The 20,085-nt window shown below is 42.0% G+C and overlaps 1 protein-coding gene across 1 annotated transcript in view; it reads left to right on the forward strand.

Moving 5' to 3' along the window:
* The window catches only part of cacnb2b (calcium channel, voltage-dependent, beta 2b), a gene marked incomplete at both ends in the record, with an annotated part of 160,841 nt that overhangs the window by 103,777 nt on the left and 36,979 nt on the right, over positions 1 to 20,085 (forward strand). Inside the window, 3 exons of the mRNA XM_084327591.1 lie at positions 10,244 to 10,366; positions 18,182 to 18,321; positions 19,973 to 20,034. Of these exons, the coding sequence (XP_084183717.1) occupies positions 10,244 to 10,366; positions 18,182 to 18,321; positions 19,973 to 20,034 (325 nt within the window). The remainder of the gene's footprint in view (positions 1 to 10,243; positions 10,367 to 18,181; positions 18,322 to 19,972; positions 20,035 to 20,085) is intronic.

The raw sequence follows: 20,085 nt of genomic DNA on the forward strand, positions 1-20,085 counted from the left end.
AGGTGACCAATGGCATGATACTGGTACTTACCATTCGCCTATGCAGTTCTTCCAAGTAATCCAATCATCTAATAATCCATTCATGATATGAACGCAAAATAAAAAATTCTCTTTTCCCCCATTTTTTTTTTTTTTTGGGACGGGACAATGCAAAATTAATGAACACTGTGGAGTGTAAAAATTGCCGGATTTAGCACGAGGCTAATTTCCATCCGTTGTCCCCAAACATAAAAACAGGACTCATAGAAACAGTAAGAAATGTACAAATACATAAAAACAGGACACATAAAAACAGTAAAAAAAATTACAAATACATAACAGCATGTCACATGTGTTCACATGACTGGTTGGACTTCAGCCATTTTTTTAGTTGCCCTCTAAAAGAAGCAAGGGTGGGGCTTTCCCTTATGGAAATGGGGAGACTGTTCCATGTTTGACTGCCTTTTATGGACAGGACGTTTTGGCCAAACGTGGTCAGTCTACTTTGGACCATGCAGTCACCTCTGGTGTCTGACCTGGTGCAGAGTCCAGTGTTTCTTTTTTTGTAGATGAATTCCTGTACAGGAGGGGGAGCTAGTCCATGTAGGCATTTGTAGATGAAACAAGAGCTTTTTAAGACTTTGAAATGTTCAAAGCTCAAAAAGCTATATTGTTTCAAAATATTGCAATGGTGGTATGCCAATGGTTTCCTTGCAAATACCTTGATGGCTCTATGATAAAGCTGTTCGATGTGTTTCATGACAGTGACACCAGCAAATGACCAGTTTGTGAAGCAGTATTCAATATGTGAGAATATCATGCAATGAAGATACGTTTTTGCAGCATCAACTGTTAAAAAACACTGATAGAAAAACAGTTGTTTATGAATGACAGCCAAGGAATTAGATCGTGGGGTCACCAAAACTGTAACAATAGGATTGTTCTATTTAAGTGCTGTTGCACGTAGGACTCTTTTAGAGGTGACACCGAGGGTTCATTTGTGGTGGAACCAAGCTTATGTTGTAACCATAACAACTGTGAATAAAGTACAAGTAAGCAAGTCTGCTTTAACCCTTCATTGTGTACAGTCGGGACACGGACAGAACATAATGAAATAGGGTTCTTCCTCTAGGGGTCATGAATGTGCACCGCAAATTTGAAAAGATTAAAATGAAAAGCTATGCGAGTTGTCGCGTTCACATGTAGGATCTGACACGGTGGAGGTCGGGTGAATCCAATCCGCTAGTCGTTAGTATAATTAGTTTTATCTCCTGATCCGCTCGTTTCCCTATGCTTTCTCCTTTGCTGTTGTTGTTCTTAGCTATAGTCTTTCTTTCTTTCAAAAATGTTCTCATGTACCCCAGTTGCTATTGCATGTACATATTTGTGTTTTATTACACGTATATGTACATACAGTACATACCAACTATTTCGCCTGTTTTATTCTCCACCCATCGATCATCCATAGCAACACTACTATCACCGACATCCAAGAAGGGGGATCCCCCCCTTGAACGGCCCTTCTAAGGTTTCTCTCCTCCACATTGCCTGTGGTGCTGTTTTCCTATTGCTAGGTTTTTAGTGAGTTTTTCCTTACCTTCGCTGGGGTATGTCTGGGAGTGTTATTTTACATTTATTTTGGATTTCATGGTGGGTTTTTTATTCTTGATTTATTGTGATGTTTCTTCTTAACTTGTTTAAAGAAGACTTGTCCGGCCCATGGGGACATTAACTTGTGATTGCAGGCTTTATAAATAAATGTTATTTGATTTGATCCGATAGTCATACAGTCATGGACCCGATATCCAGAGAATTCTGTGTGGAATCTGGGGACTGAAATCTTTAAATGTGTCATTTAGATCATTGATAGGCCAAATCATATGAATGCTAGATCCAATCAAATTTGGTGCTTCTCCTCACATACAAAGCTCTAAATGGTCAAGGACCCAGCTACATTGCTGACTCTCTAATAAAGTACACACCCGCCAGAACACTGTGATTATCAGATGCAGGTATATTAGAGGTCACCAGAAAGAGTCATAAGAAGATCGATGATGCAGCCTTTGTAAACTACGCCCCCAAAACTGTGGAACATGTTACCCAACAATATTAGGGAAGCCAATACGTTAGACGGCAGCTTAAAATCTCTTTACCAAAGAATTTGACTGACTTTACACTATTATACTGCACTATTTCTCTGTGATTGACATTGCACTATTTTATATTATATTATTTTATATTATATATATGTCTCTATGTTTTATTCCCCATGTTTTTATTCCCTTTTTATGTTTTTATTCTCTTTTATTTTATATATCCGAGGCTGTACATCCGTACTAGTCAATTATTGTTTACTGTCTTGGTGTCTTTATTATTTATTATAATTTTTATTCCCTCTGTTTTATTATCTTATTACTTTATTTTATTATTCATAATTTTACTGTCTATTCTATTCTACAATTTTCTTGCTGCTTGTTTTACACAGATGCTATGTCTTATTTCTTATTGTAAAGCACACTGAACTGCAATCCCCTGTATGAAAGGTGCTATACAAATACAGTTGTTATTATTATTATTATTATTATTATTATTATTATTATTATTATTATTATTATTATTATTATTATTATTATTATTATTATTATTATTATTATTATTATTATTATCATTATTATTTTAAACAGGAAGTTAGTAGTAGTTTTATTCAGTCATACAATTTTGCACAATCATTCCAGATCGTCAACGGTCTTTGGCAGAGACCGAAAACATACAGGCTGAAGCATAATGCTTATATATGCCTGTCCTATATTCTTATCAAATTAAGCCTCCAAAACAAAGAAAAGAATAACAAAATAAAGATTATTCACATTTGTAACCCTTAGAAATAACCTTTGAAAACCAGAAAGTGAATGGCTTATTCTTACATTTATATCAGCATTGTTCAAGTTAACCCCAACAATAGAAATACATACATACATGTAACATGTAACATGTAACTATAAGTGTTACTGATTTGCACCAAACTTGACAAATCTTTTAGAATAGGGTGAGGTTCTGAGTCACCTGATCCCTCAGTCATCTCCAAGGATGAACAATATATTACTCCTTTAATCATTCCTACCCAAAACACTGTTAGATAGCCTATATTCATTATTCAAATAATTCGGTTACTGCCTCAAATCTAATTACAATCCCCCTACAGCCCTCTACCAAGGAACAGAAAAGGCCCATATGGATGATTCATTTAAATATTAGAGCTTTGCTTCAGCGTCAGAAATTAGATCATTGGTTTTGGTTTCACAGACGGATCCTGATATCCTGGTGTTAAGTAAATCTTAGCTAAATCTTGTCAGTGACTCTGACGTAGCTTTAACGGATTACAATGTTTATATAATAGACAGGAAGTGGAGGAGGGGTGGTTATGTATGTTAACCAAAGTCAGCCCACATCACCCCACTCTTGGCTTCCCAACGCTGCATGGGTCCGCTTCAAGGTCCTTGACCTGGCATATTGTGCAGTGAGGGGAATGGCTCCCTCCTACCTCTGGTCAATGGTCTCTAACTACACACCCTCAAGACCCCTGCGCTCTGCATCTTCTATGGCCGCCTCAGACCCACTCCTCTCCGAGCTCCTGGGGGGGGGTCATCAAAGAAAAGCAGGCTATTCTATGTTCTCGCTCCACGGTGGTGGAACAAACTTCCCACTACAGCCAGGACAGCTGAAACCGACCCAATTTTCCACTGTCGGGCGGCCGGGTAGCGCAGCGAACTAAGCGGCTGCCTACCACCGCAGAGACAGTGGGATCGAATCCAGCTGCCGCGGTACCTCCGGCTTGGTCGGTCGTCCATACTGACACAATTGGCAGTGTCAGCGGGTGGGAAGCCGGTGGGGTATGTATCCTGGTCGTTGTAAACAGCGACTCCTACAGGTCGGTCGGGGCGCCTGCTCAGCGAGGAAGGGATCTGGGTGAGGTAGTGTGATCCTCCCACGCGTTACGCTCCCCCAGTGAGAGTCCTCGCTGTCAGGTGAAAAATAAGTGGGGGTCAAATGCGCGCAACGACCAGGAAGGGAGGGAAGGGAATTGGCATAACGATTAAAATTGGGATTGGAGAAAAATACAGAAAAAGGGGGGAGAAAAAGTAGATACATTTTTTTCCCACTGTCGACTAAAAATACACTTCTTCAATCAATATCTGAAATGGAAAAAAAGTAAAGAAGAAAAATGAAAGAAATACTACTAAGCTTTGTACTGTCTTTTACTATTATGCACGTTGCTACAAAATAATCGACCATGCTTATTACTACCTACTATACATACTAGTAGTCAGGGCCGGACTGGGGAAATAATTCATACCGGGAGATATAGCGCGAAATATAGCCCCAATCAGGCCACTTTTTAAGTGGGGGGTCTGGGGGTCCCCCACCCGGAAAATGTTAGTTACAATGACTTAATTTCCTACATTCTGGTGAATTTTAGTGCATGTGAATCACAAACTAATGAGCCAACAATTGCTTAGTACAATGTACTGTTATGAACCTCAAATAAAACTGTTGTGGCACTAGCAATGGTACTCTCTCCACCTTCAAAAAGAAAAAAGCAAGAGCACAACATATTTTTCTATTTACTATTATAATACAGTTAACCACTCTCTCCACCTATTCAAACAAGGCAAGAGCACAATACCATATTCACTTTACTGATGCACTACCCATCAACAGTTAAAATAGCCCTTTACACAAACATTAAATAACAGACCTTTCATTACAATACTATAATAACAGTAGCCACTGCCAGAATAGTGACACATGTATCACGTGTGGTGAGCACACGCATGCATGCACAACGAAGACAGAAGATTGCGTTGTCTCAATCATTTTAACTATAAAATTAGCTCAAAGTATGAGCTCACTGACTGAAATTTCCAACAAAAAGCATCAATTGTCAAATAATATTGATCACATTAACTAGACTAGATGTTTTTGAGGAAATTAGAAAGGGAACAACAACTTAACCCTTGTGTCTGATCAGATTCTTATTTTTTTGATAACTTTGCAGTGATTATGTTTGTAGCCAATGTGGCAAAGGTGTGTAATCTTTGAATTATCTTGGAATTATTTTGACTCTCTCTTTCATAAATTGTTTATTCAACTTCAGCCCCAATCATAACCACCACATATTGTTTTTTTTAATGTCATATTTAACAACTCCTTTTGGGAGTGTGCCATCTGCCATTCCATTCGCCGCCTCCACGGTCAATCAGTTGTATCGCCTGGTCCCGCCTCCACCAATCACAAGCGGCAGCACGGCTCCATTGTGTGTGTGTGTGTCCGCGTGAGGGAGAGAGAGTCAGATAGTTCTCCAACTCTGTAGCAGACAGTGAAATCCTGGTTGTTTCCCACCCACCTGGTTATCCAAAAACTATCGCGCCGCGCTGCCGCCACAACTAGAAACAATGGCCTGGCAAAAAAATAATTATTATAATAAAAAAAATATATAATTTTTTTTTTTTTTATATAGTTTTTTTTTTTATCTGTGCAGGCCAGGCCACCGGGAAAACTCCCGGTGCTCCCGATGGCCAGTCCGGGCCTGCTAGTAGTATAGACTTAATAATTCAGTCATTGTGATAGGAGTGTATAGAGCTAGCTACATTGATAAGATAGCAGGGTTACTCTCTCAGTATTCTGATGTTGAATTGATTGTCATGGGTGACTTTAATCAAGTCAAGTCAAGTCAAGAGTTTTAATTGTCACGGCATACAAGTATACAATGAAATGCGGGAAATCTTGATTGGTTGAATAATTTCTCTAATTACCTCCAGGAGGTTAGTGTTAACCTCAACTTCTTCCAGCTGATTACTGAACCCACTAGACCAAATCTGAAAAATGACTTTTGCCAGCTTTTGTCCTTTGAAATCATTTGGAATAGGGTCGGCACTTTAGAAGAAATACATGGCAGAGTATCTTTGCCCGTAGTCGGCGGTAGTTCCTCAAAGTACGCGGATTGGTCCAAATCGCTGTGGTTCAGGGCACAAGTGCACAACTTTAAGCCTGACCCGATGGATTCGGATGTTGTGATCTCACGAAGTCAGCTGCCGTACAAGGTTAGCAGACCTCTAGCTAGTATACAAAAAGGGCTCTTCTAGCCTTAATTTATGATGACATGGGATCCGCTATGTTTTGTTTTAGCTGTTGATTCTGGTCGGCACACAAAGACCCAAAAGGATCACAGCCAATGAGAACCCAGCTTGTCATCTAAGCCCCGCCTCCTCATGTTCAGTCCCCTTGAAAATGTAATTAAAATCAACCCCCCTGCGTTTTAATGCGCTCCCAGCGGTGTTCTTTAATTAAGGCGGTAAACACCCCCTGACCCCTGACCCCTGAGACCCCCCCCCCACCCACTGTGACCAACTTTCCAAACTGGAGCGATTAGTGGCTCGATCTGGTTCTACCTGAGGAACCTGGTTCTACCTGAGGAACCTGGCTGAGGAACCTGGTTCTACCTGAGGAACCTGGTTCTACCTGAGGAACGTGGTTCTACCTGAGGAACCTGGTTCTACCTGAGAGAGAGTTCGAAAACACATGCACTAAACACACACACACACACACACATAGTCAGAAAACACGTGCACTAAACATACACACACACACACACACGCACACACACACACACACACATAGTCAGAAAACACGTGCACTAAACATACACACACACACATAGTCAGAAAACACGTGCACTAAACATACACACACACACACACACACACACACACATAGTCAGAAAACACATGCACTAAACATACACACACACACACACACACACACACACACACATAGTCAGAAAACACATGCACTAAACATACACACACACACACATAGTCAGAAAACACATGCACTAAACACACACACACACACACACACACACACACACATAGTCAGAAAACACATGCACTAAACACACACACACACACACTCACACACACACACACACACATAGTCAGAAAACACATGGACTAAACATACATGCAGACACACAAATCAAATAATTTGATTGTTTTATATCTGTGCCACTGATTTTCCTGTATAGATTTTTCCACATCTACTCATATTAGTAACTCATATCAGTTCCACTTTGCTGATCCAATATGAATGATTACTGGAACACGAGAAGGACACTCATGACATCAAGCTCTTACAGATTGAAATGTATCATTATGCAGATCATCCTCCGGCACAGCGTTCAGAATCTGCCACGCGGTGAATCCAGTCCACCTTCAGCTTCACCTGTTGACTCACTGCCACGCCGGCTTCCGACTGTATTTCTCTCATTCTAAAACCCCTTTGTTCAAAGCTGTTGTCCACCGTGTCCATAAGTCCCTCTCTCCCAAGGCAGTTGGATCCACCCATCTCAAACCCCGCCCTGTCCTCTCGATCCCCAACTGTCGCTTCCCAGTTTGTCTGAGCGAAGCGACAGCTGTGATCGGAGGATCGAGAAAAGAGGACAGGGCTTGTGATAGATCGACCGGTCCAACAGACCGGTGAAGGATCGTCCGTTTCCGCGCGAGTTAGCTTTTGTTCCGCCCGTCCCCTACGCTCGTCTCGTCTCCTGCGATCAGCTTGGCTCCTTTTGTCCACTCTAATTAGGTCTCTGGTTCATTCATTTACATTTGAGACTCCTATTGACTGAGACTCGGAGTCTATTGACGGAGGCTCCTGGGGGGGGGTCATAAAAGCGAAGCAGGCTATTCTCTGTCCTCGATCCACGGTGGTGGAACGAACTTCCCACCACAGTCAGGACAGCTGAAACCCGCAAAACAAATGTCGACATTGACACACAATATAAAAAAATTTAAAAAATAATTCTCACTGTCTTTTACTATTATGTACTTTGCTACTATATCTATAGCCTACTACTATCTACTATGTACTATGCTACTATCCCTATACCACTACATATTATGCTAATATGTCTATACTACTATACTATGCTAATCTATATTACTATACTATGTACTATTCTTTTTACTTTTATTTTACTGTTTGACATTTCTTTATTGGGAATAACCCCTTGACATGAACCATCTCGTTTTCAAGGGGGTCCGCATAGACAAAATACAGAGTTATTATATTTTGACAGTCTTATATAAAAACAACAACAACAAAAACAACAGAATAAACAACACAACGGCAATGACACATAGCACATAATGGGTTCATATATCTGTTATTATGATATTGAGGTCAAAAGCATGAGCAGGTCGTCTCACAGTGAGAGGACAGCATAGTTTTAAACAATTTAAAAGATGATATTGAACGGATGTGGACAGGTAGACTATTCCAGTCGGATGGAGCTTTAAACATAAAATATTTTTTTACCAGCTGATTTAAAGGTTTTTGGAACAGAAGAAAAGTGTTGAGTACAATGACGAAGTTGATAATTAGAAGTGAAAGGTACCACATGTACTGTTTAAGGTATTGAGGATAATTAAAATAAATAAATAAAAATAAACTGTAACCAATGTTGTTGTCTTCTTATTGTGGGAGAAGGGAAGTTGAGATTTTTGTACATGATACAATGATGAGTGTTATATGAACAGCTAAGAACAAATCTGCATATACGTTTATAGATGGTTTTACTGTATGAAGCACAATCTTAGGGGGCTCATACAGAACCAAAGCCGTGTTGGATGGAGAAAAGTCGTAGATGGCCTATGCTCCATTGGGAGCGATGGGCCTAAGTAAAGTAAGTACAGAACCAAACATTTCACTGTAATGTAGATGTACAGTACCTTATATTATAAGGTACTGTACATCTACATTACAGTGAAATGTTTGGTTCTGTATTGTCATATTGTCATATTATATGACAATATATGTCATATAATATATATGTCATATTATGTGACAAATACAACTTGAAACTTGTACTATGCTACTATTCCTATACCACTACCTATTATGCTAATATGTCCATACTAACTACTATGCTAATGTGTCTATATTACTACCTACTATGCTAATGTGTCTATATTACTACTTACTATGCTAATATGTCTATATTACTACCTACTAAAAAAATAAAAAGCTCAGAGCGTTTTCCTGAGTCTCGCGACTGCCGCGGCTCCGCCATTCTATGCGCCTGTTGCATAGAATGACAGAAAGGAGCTGACAACTCATAAAACGTCCCCGGTCGACACAGGCCATAGCATAGGCTATAGGTATGAGTATTACAGAACCACACATAGTCCACACCACACAGGTGTCTAAATACACATGCTCAGATTAACCCCTCTGATCCAACACTAAAATTCACACACAACAGTCCTATTTACACATAAACACACGGATGAACCAATACCGAACAACAAGTCCACGACCAAACACATCGAGTCTAACATTATTATAGTAGGCAAAAAAATCCAACATTATCGCCACCGACCTGTCCTGATGGTCTGCCCAATTCTCAAAATCTGCATGTCACAGAAGTAGTCCCCGCAGCAGGCTGCTTCGCCTTCTTTGTAAAATCAAAATTTGTTAGAAGGCTTACGACATTATCCTGTATTTATTTCTTTTAAACAGCAGGTGAAGTTTGATTTGTGCCTGCAGACTGCAGTGCAGCGCCGCCACGCTCTGAATAGTAAACGCAAGAATAGCATGCATGTTGCATGCGTATTACGAGTAGGGTATATCTGCAGTGCCGCAACCCCATAGATTTATGCTATTGTCTATTACGGTGAATTAGTGCGCAAATCATTAATCATACATCAAAATAGCCTAATTTTATTATTATACACGATGATGATGATACAGAACATTTTGAAATGCATGGCAAAAATAGCATTTATTGTCAGTATTTTAGAGACCCCCCAAAAATTCACAAATCATGTTTTCAGGGGAGCTGATGTCTGATCTAAGGGAGCCATGGCTCACCGAGCTCCCCCATGGTTCACACCCTGCTACTACATACTATGCTAATATGTCTATAGCACCTACTATGCTAATATGATACTAACACCTACTATGCTAATATGTCTATACTACTACCTACTGTGCTAATATGTCTATATTACTGCCATGCTAATATGTCTATACTACTATGCACTCAAGACTGTAACACTACAATTCTACACTGTTTGACGAACTGTCCCTTAGCTGCCAGAGTTGTACCCTTCCTGTTTGACTTGTTGTACAGAACTTGTAAGTCTCTTTGGATAAAAGTGTCAGATAAAGGATTAAATGTAAATGTATGTCTGTCCCGTGTCTCCAGTACAAGCCTGTGGCGTTTGCCGTGCGCTGCAACTTCTCCTACACGCCAGCAGATGACGACAACGTGCCGGTGCCGGGCCAGGCCGTCATGTTCGAGGCCAGAGACTTCCTGCACGTCAAAGAGGTCAGAGGCAGGGGTCAGGGGTCGTCCACTCTCAAATAAATGAGACGCCGTGCTCAGCACGCAGTCTCTCATCTTGACTGGGTATGGTTACGTTAGAGATAAATATAATCATAATATATAATAATAATAATAATAATAATAATAATAATAATAATAATAATAATAATAATAATAATAATAATAATAATAATAATAATGATAATAATAATAATAATAATAATAATAATAATAATAATAATAATAATAATAATAATAATAATAATAATAATAATAATAATAATAAATAATAATAATGGTAATGATGGCGGCTGACGGTGATGAGGATGATCAGTCATCATGAGCATGACCATCATCATCATCATCATCATCATCATCATCATCATCATCATCATCATCATCATCGTCATCATCATCTTTTCTATTTTTGTTTGTCATTGTTTTTATGGTGAGTACTGTGGAGGGTGAATTTTCTGTGTAAATTCTTTATTTTAGTTTCGTTTTTTTTTTAATATAGACCTCAGGAAGAATAGTTGACACCTCGGTGATGACTAGTGAAGGTCTGAATAAACTAATGAATCATCATCATCATCATAATCATCTTCATTACTGTAATAATAATAATGATGACAACAATAATAATAATAATAATAATAATAATAATAATAATAATAATAATAATAATAATAATAATAATAATAATAATAATAATGGCTTGAATTTATATAGCGCCTTTCACGTACCCAAGGCGCTTTACAATAAAAAGGGGGAGGGGAGAGGATAACGGTGACCTAAACTAAGAAACAAAACACAAAACAGAACAGAGCAAACAGAACAGAACAAAAACAGAACAGAACAAAAACAGGACAAAACAAAATAGAACAAACAGAATGAATAGGCTGCTCAGCGGCATCAGAGCCCAGAGGCCTGCGGGTGAAGAGGCCAAGATAATTAGCATTTCGGATTGTCCATGGGGAGGGAGTTCCAAAGGGTGGGGGCAGCAACACTAAAAGGGGTCCTCATTCTCGAACGGGTGTTCGTAAGTGCCTTGATAAATATCGGTAAAAATTTCATATCAACAGATTTACGAAAATTCCTGAATGCGTGAAACGGTCTTCGTCAATGGGTAAAAACGTTGGCAGCTGTGCTCCGCTGAATTAACTGACGTCACTCATTCACATCTTGGCCCTCATTTATCAACAATGCGTAGAAAGTGTTCTATTTTCGTTCTTAAGCACAGAATTTAGAATGTGTGTACGCACAGAAAAATCGGGATTTATCAACCGTGCGTACACAGGTCCTACGCACACTCCGTATTGATAAATACCATTTGTTCTACGCTCCGCGCTCGTGCACGGTTTTAAGTATTTGCATATAGAACCGCCCGTAAATAACCATATACGGTAATGAAACACCCCCATGAAATATGGAAAAATGGACTAAGCCGAGCGAAGCGTGTTATGGGAGAAATACGCGACAGGCTGACAGAGACGTGTAGACGTACGGTGATGTCGGATATCATATGAATGATATCTATTAACCATTGCTGCCTGGGCAGCGCAAACACGAATAAAGACCGTGCTGGAATATGACTGCCTTTTCCCCATTTCGTTCGATTAATACCCAGGGATTAAAGTTCTCCTCAATTTTATTCCAAAAATCGCAATGGATTTTGTACCTGCATAATTTGTAGAGGCATACAATCTATTTTGATGTCGGTATTAGGTAGCCTAGATATAAACAATAATACGAGAGCATATACAAGAACAATGAATCTCACTGTCATGTATGATGTAGCCTATACGCCATGTGTAGCCTGCCTATATGTGATCAATACAAACTTGAACATGAATTCCATCATCATTTATTGTTATGGTTTGTAACCGACCCCAATCGCACAACACAAGACAGGTATGATGGTTTGCCAAGAAACAGATATTTATTGAACAACAGGGAAAAACAGGGAAAAGGGCACTGTCCCTTTAAGGGAGAATCACAAATACAGGAATATAATATGAGGGGAAGGAAAGGTGCCTTTAAGAGGCGGGCAGGAAAAGGGGAACACTAAGGGAAGGTTAAAGGAACGCTAGGGGAACATTAAAGGAACGCTAGGGGAAGGCTTAAAGAAACAGAGGAACTAGAGACTAGGAGATGTCGGGACAAGGAGAGCTAGGGAACAGGAGAACTGGGGACAAGGAGAACTAGGGACAAGGAACTAGGTGGAACTAGAAGGGGAGAACTTGGGACCAGGAACTAGGTGGAACTAGAAGGGGAGAACTAGGGACAGAGGGGACTGAGGCCCACGGAGGCGGGCTGGGGAACAGGGAGGAACTGGGGACAGAGACCCGCGGAGGCGGGCTGGGGACAGGGAGGAACTGGGGACTGGTGGGAAAACATCTGGGCCGCTCTGCAGAACAGAGGAGAGGGTTAATATTCAAAAGGGAACAAACAGAGCAGATGCAGAACAGTCCAAATAAACAAAGTAACAAAATAATAATATCTTCGTGTGACAAACACACAGGGGGAGATGTAAAGTCCAAAAATACTATCTAAGTGAGAACTAAAGGAGGCAATACGCTGGGTGAGTGACATCACAATCAAAACTCACCCAGGCGTATGCGTAATGGTACAGGAACAGCAGCGAGACGGGGGCAAGAGGCATTACGCTGAGTGAGTGACATCACAATCAAAACTCACCCAGGCGTATGCGTAAAGGTACAGGGACAGCAGCGGGAACGGGGGCAAGAGGCATTACGCTGAGTGAGTGACATCACAATCAAAGCTCACCCAGGCGTATGCGTAAAGGTACAGGGACAGCAGCGGGAACGGGGGCAAAAAGCATTACGCTGAGTGAGTGACATCACAATCAAAGCTCACCCAGGCGTATGCGTAAAGGTACAGGGACAGCAGCGGGAACGGGGACAAAAAGCATTACGCTGAGTGAGTGACATCACAATCAAAACTCACCCAGGCGTATGCGTAAAGGTACAGGGACAGCAGCGGGAACGGGGGCAAGGGCACTACGCTGGGTGAGTGACATCACAATCAAAACTCACCCAGGCGAATGCGTAAAGGTACAGGGACAGCAGCGGGAACGGGGGCAAGGGCACTACGCTGGGTGAGTGACATCACAATCAAAACTCACCCAGGCGTATGCGTAAAGGTACAGGGACAGCAGCGGGGCGAGGGCATCGCCACCGGGTGGCTGGCTGTCCGAGCCGAGGAACAGAGTGCTGGAACAGTGGCGGTGGCGAGGGTGTCGTCCACCGGGTAGCCGACTGTCGGAGCCGAGGAACAGAGTGCTGGAACAGTGGCGGTGGCGAGGGTGTCGTCCACCGGGTAGCCGCTGTCGGAGCCGAGGAACAGAGTGCGCGCCACACCTTGGTGTGCGCGTCGGAACAGTGGCGGTGGCGAGGGTGTCGTCCACCGGGTAGCCGCTGTCGGAGCCGAGGAACAGAGTGCGCGCCACACCTTGGTGTGCGCGTCGGAACAGTGGCGGTGGCGAGGGTGTCGTCCACCGGGTAGCCGCTGTCGGAGCCGAGGAACAGAGTGCGCGCCACACCTTGGTGTGCGCGTCGGAACAGTGGCGGTGGCGAGGGTGTCGTCCACCGGGTAGCCGCTGTCGGAGCCGAGGAACAGAGTGCGCGCCACACCTTGGTGTGCGCGTCGGAACCGAGAGACGCCTCGGGGTGCGTCTGCGAGGAGGAGTGTGCCAAGCACGAGGATCCTTGGAAGATGCGCGTTGCGCGCTGGAGACTGGAGAGCGTGCCAAGCCCTTGAAGATGCGCGTTGCGCGCTGGAGACTGGAGAGCGTGCCAAGCCCTTGAAGATGCGCGTTGCGCGCTGGAGACTGGAGAGCGTGCCAAGCCCTTGAAGATGCGCGTTGCGCGCTGGTGACTGGAGAGCGTGCCAAGCCCTTGCAGATGCGCGTTGCGCGCTGGTGACTGGAGAGCGTGCCAAGCCCGAGGGTCCGGAAGATGCGCGGTGGTCTAGATGTGCGTCAGGACGAACAGCTGCGCTGGGGTCTGCAGTGGAACGCTGGGGTGCCTCCCGTGGAAGTTACAGGGAGCGCAGAACAGTTTCCTCCACAGGCTACGGCGACAGCAGACGAAGGCTGGAGCAAAACATCTCAAGGCTGGAGAAATCCATATACAGCATTGGTAGACCAGAGGATCTCCCGAAAGAGTCTAGATGTTAGAGAATATGACTCAGCATGAATACAACACGACCCCACGCCGAAACGAGGGGAAGAGCCCTCGTATTTAAAGCCCACAGGGGAACTAATTAGCCTGCCACCACAGGTGCGAGAGGTAATTGATAATAGTCCAGGTGTGGCCACTGAGAGTAAACGAGAGTAAAGAACGAGAGGGTGGGGGCTAGAGAGAGTGAGTGAGAAGGGAATTTCTAAAAGTAGGCTTAAAGAAAACAGAGAAAAGGTGGTGAGCAGCGGGCAAAACCTCACATTTATATGTTGTGTCTGTCCACTATGTTTGTTACTTTGTTATTTCCCCCCCCTAAAGCAACCTTGGGTCTCTTGAAAGGCGCTATATAAAATGAAGCTATTATTATTATTATTATTATTATTATTATTATTATTATTATTATTATTATTATTATTATTATTATTATTACGTCTGTGTGGGAGCTCACAAATAGACTGTTAGTCTCAGTGAAGTTTCAACGGAGGTCATCTATTCTAACCAACAAATTGAAGTAGAAAGCATTTCGTTGTGACCAATCTTATTTGGAAACATCACACAACATAATAGGAGTATTTCGCTTTTTATTTGAAACAATATTTAATCGCGTTTGGAGGTGGGTGTTCTGCGTCTGCCCCCCCGTGCCAAACAAGCAGGCCAACCTCTTGTTCACGCGTGAGCACGTTATAATTACACTACTGTTGCTATTTTACAATGAACTATAATGAATTACGGGTCATACAGAACACACCAGTGTTGGAAGTAATGCACGGAAGCTTATTTCCGCGTTGCAATAATAATATTCTACCGCCGGGCGCCAGGTACGCATGGTCAGAGCTGTGCGTAGATATACGCACAAAGTAGGGATGCTCGATATTGGCTTTTTTACCGATACCGATATTCCGATATTGTCCAACTCTTAATTTCGATACCGATACCGATACCGATATCAACCGATACCGATATATGCAGGGTTTCCCCCAAAAAAACTGAATAATTTCAGGTAACTAATAATTTCACTGGATGCATTCAAAAGGCTTTCTAAATGTAAGCATTATCTGTGCAAAATATGATAATTAAAAAAGTAAAAATTAACATTACATATCTCTTGTTGTTGAATTAAACCAACATGCATACTTTTGACAATAAATAAAATAAGAATTGGTTCTTACTTGCTTGCCTGGGTAAATAAAGGTTAAATAAATGTTAAAAAAAAAAAATAAAAAAAAAAAAATAAAAAAAAAAAAAAATTTTTTTTACCGATACCGATATTTTCCGATATCACATTTTACTGCCGATATCGGCCGATAATATCGGTCGGCCGATAATATCGGACATCCCTAGCACAAAGTCAAGGACACGTTCAAATTGACAAGTCCCACACTTTGCTTAGAAATGATCGTACGCACGGGTTATGCACATATCTGTGAGTACGCCTCATTGATAAATGAGGGCCCAGGCACATTCACGTTTATCCTCATTTGCATACAGACACGCCCCACCAGCTCATTATAAGGAGGTGAGAGGGTCTGCATTGCATCTCTGCTGTCTTGATCCTTGTATTCAACAGGTAGTGCAGAACCGATTTGCGACTGATCACAATTCGATTAGATTAAAATGTATTGTCATCATACAACACAGCAAGTACAATACAACATCCAACCAGAGTGCAAATGTAATAGTAAAGTGCAATCAAATTGCACTTAAATTGTTCTTTATATAGTTAAGTATTTAGTTAAGTATTGTGTGATTTTGTGTGAAGGGCGGACTAGCAAAGTAAGATTTTCATTGTACGGTGCACATGACAATAAACAATCTTGAATCAATAGTAACATACAATGCACAGGTGATAAAAGGCTTAATTTGGGATAAATAGTTGGTGATTGCTTCAAGTAGATTTTACAGACATCATCGGAATTAAATAATTATAATGATAATAAATACGACAATTACGTTTTGCATTTATAGTCATGACTCAATGAGGAATCTGAGCATTACACGTGCACGTATGTGTGTGTGTGTGTTTGTGTGTGTGTGTGTAATGCTCAGATTCCTCATTGAGTCATGACTATAAATGCAAAACGTAATTGTGGTATTTATTATCGTTATAATTATTTAATTCCAGTACAGTATACTTAGTAGTACAGTATACTTCACTAAGCCGCCTGGCTCACGTGCCGCATAACCCAATCGCGCAATATAGTGAAATAGACTAAGAATAGATGAACAAATTCCATATAAATCTATAGTTTATTAACAATGCAGCAGCTCGTACTGTATCCTGCACACACAGATACACACGCACATACTGTACGCGCGCACGCTCCATAGCGCTCCAATTTGCGACTCAGAATGATAATAATAATCTTTTATATAATCTCCCAAAATGAGATTAGATTAGATACAAATGTATTGTCATCATACAGCACAAGTACAATACAACGAAAATAAGTTTGGCATCCAACCAGAGTGAAAATGTAAGTACAATAGTAACATATATCAAGCCATTTCTACACTGACAGATATGGGCAGGGTAATAGTAGAAAGACATAAATATAGGCAATAAAATGAAATCTGAATAAGAAAATATGACAGAAAAATATACAGTGTAAACAATATAATTAACTGAATATAAAAATATGAGAGAAATAAACAGTGTAAACAATATAATTAACCAATGACGCTGATGACAACCCTGCTTGGGTTTCGCCCTCTAGAACCTTAACAACGTTCCTCCTGCTTGTGTTTCGCCCTCTAGAACCTTAACAAAGTTCCTCCTGCTTGGGTTTCACCCTCTAGAACCTTAACAACGTTCCTCCTGCTTGGGTATCGCCCTCTAGAAGTTTAACAACGTTCCTCCTGCTTGTGCTTCGCCCTCTAGAAGTTTAACAACGTTCCTCCTGCTTGTGTTTTGCCCTCTAGAAGTTTAACAACGTTCGTCCTGCTTGTGCTTCGCCCTCTAGAAGTTTAACAACGTTCCTCCTGCTTGTGCTTCGCCCTCTAGAAGTTTAACAACGTTCCTCCTGCTTGTGTTTCGCCCTCTAGAAGTTTAACAACGTTCCTCCTGCTTGTGTTTCGCCCTCTAGAAGTTTGACAAAGTTCCTCCTGCTTGTGTTTCACCCTCTAGAAGTTTGACAACGTTCCTCCCGCTTGTGTTTCGCCCTCTAGAACCTTAACAACGTTCCTCCTGCTTGTGTTTCGCCCTCTAGAAGTTTAACAACGTTCGTCCTGCTTGGGTTTCGCCCTCTAGAAGTTTAACAACGTTCGTCCTGCTTGTGCTTCGCCCTCTAGAAGTGTAACAACGTTCCTCCTGCTTGTGTTTCGCCCTCTAGAAGTTTAACAAAGTTCCTCCTGCTTGTGTTTTGCCCTCTAGAAGTTTAACAACGTTCCTCCTGCTTGTGTTTCGCCCTCTAGAAGTTTAACAACGTTCCTCCTGCTTGTGCTTCGCCCTCTAGAAGTTTAACAACGTTCCTCCTGCTTGTGCTTCGCCCTCTAGAAGTTTAACAACGTTCCTCCTGCTTGTGCTTCGCCCTCTAGAAGTTTAACAACGTTCCTCCTGCTTATGTTTTTCCCTCTAGAAGTTTAACAACGTTCCTCCTGCTTGTGTTTTGCCCTCTAGAAGTTTAACAATGAATGGTGGCTCGGCCGGCCGGTGAAGGAGGATGGCGTGGTGGGCTTCATCCCCAGTCCGGTCAACCTGGAGATGATCCTCATCAGGAGAGAAGTCCAGGCCAGGAAGGCTGCCAAGGCCTTAGCCAAGTAGGTACAGCACTGCCCTGCAGAGGCTAACCACAATAACTATTCTGCCCTGCAGAGGCTAACCACAATAACTATTCTGCCCTGCAGAGGCTAACCACAATAACTATACTGCCCTGCAGAGGCTAACCACAATAACTATTCTGCCCTGCAGAGGCTAACCACAATAACTATTCTGCCCTGCAGAGGCTAACTGCAGTAACTATACTGCCCTGCAGAGGCGAACCACAATAACTATTCTGCCCTGCAGAGGCTAACCACAATAACTATACTGCCCTGCAGAGGCTAACCACAATAACTATTCTGCCCTGCAGAGGCTAACCACAATAACTATACTGCCCTGCAGAAGCTAACCCCAGTAACTATACTGCCCTGCAGAGGCTAACCACAATAACTATACTGCCCTGCAGAGGCTAACTGCAGTAACTATACTGCCCTGCAGAGGCTAACCACAATAACTACTGCCCTGCAGAGGCTAACCACAATAACTATACTGCCCTGCAGAGGCTAACTGCAGTAACTATACTGTCCTGCAGAGGCTAACTGCAGTAACTATACTGCCCTGCAGAGGCTAACTGCAGTAACTATACTGCCCTGCAGAGGCTAACTGCAGTAACTATACTGCCCTGCAGAGGCTAACCACAATAACTACTGCCCTGCAGAGGCTAACCACAATAACTATACTGCCCTGCAGAGGCTAACCGCAGTAACTATACTGCCCTGCAGAGGCTAACCACAATAACTATACTGCCCTGCAGAGGCTAACCGCAGTAACTATACTGCCCTGCAGAGGCTAACCACAATAACTACACTGCCCTGCAGAAGCTAACCGCAGTAACTATACTGCCCTGCAGAGGCTAACCACAATAACTATACTGCCCTGCAGAGGCTAACCGCAGTAACTATACTGCCCTGCAGAGGCTAACCACAATAACTATACTGCCCTGCAGAGGCTAACCACAATAACTATACTGCCCTGCAGAGGCTAACTGCAGTAACTATACTGCCCTGCAGAGGCTAACCACAATAACTATACTGCCCTGCAGAGGCTAACCACAATAACTATACTGCCCTGCAGAGGCTAACCACAATAACTATACTGCCCTGCAGAGGCTAACTGCAGTAACTATACTGCCCTGCAGAGGCTAACCGCAGTAACTATACTGCCCTGCAGAAGCTAACTGCAGTAACTATAGTAAAGACGAACATTATACAAAACTGCAAAAATGCAGAAATGAGCTTCTCAATATCTGTTTTATCTTTTAATAACGTTTCAGATTTCAATATTTCTCTGTTTTAGAGAAAAGGGGTATAACGAATTGCAGTAATTACAAAATCACTATATAGTCATAACTTTAAAGCCATTTTTCTCAGTTTCACTATTTGCATAGTTACTGCAGTTTATGCAGGGCAGTGTAGTTACTGTGGTTAGCTTCTACACGGCAGTGTAGTTACTGCGGTTAGCTTCTGCAGGGCAGAATAGCTACAATACCCAAAGGGTTAATTTAATACAGTTAACTTGTAGGCAGGTACACCTGTCAGGCAGATGGCAAATACAATGTGCAGCTCAATCTAACAAATACAAAAGTACAATCTAACGAATACAAAAGTACAATCAAATTATATTAATCCATACGTTTCTGTCCCATTTCAGCAAAGCAGCAACTCAACCAGCTCAAGACTTGAACTCAAAGAAATATACTCCCCCGTCACAAGGTTGGTCCATGCTTAACTCTTTCTGCGCCATACCCGAGATTTCTCGGGTTT

This window comes from Notolepis coatsorum (assembly GCF_963971535.1).
Source record: "Notolepis coatsorum genome assembly, chromosome: 13".
NCBI lineage: Eukaryota > Metazoa > Chordata > Actinopteri > Aulopiformes > Paralepididae > Notolepis > Notolepis coatsorum.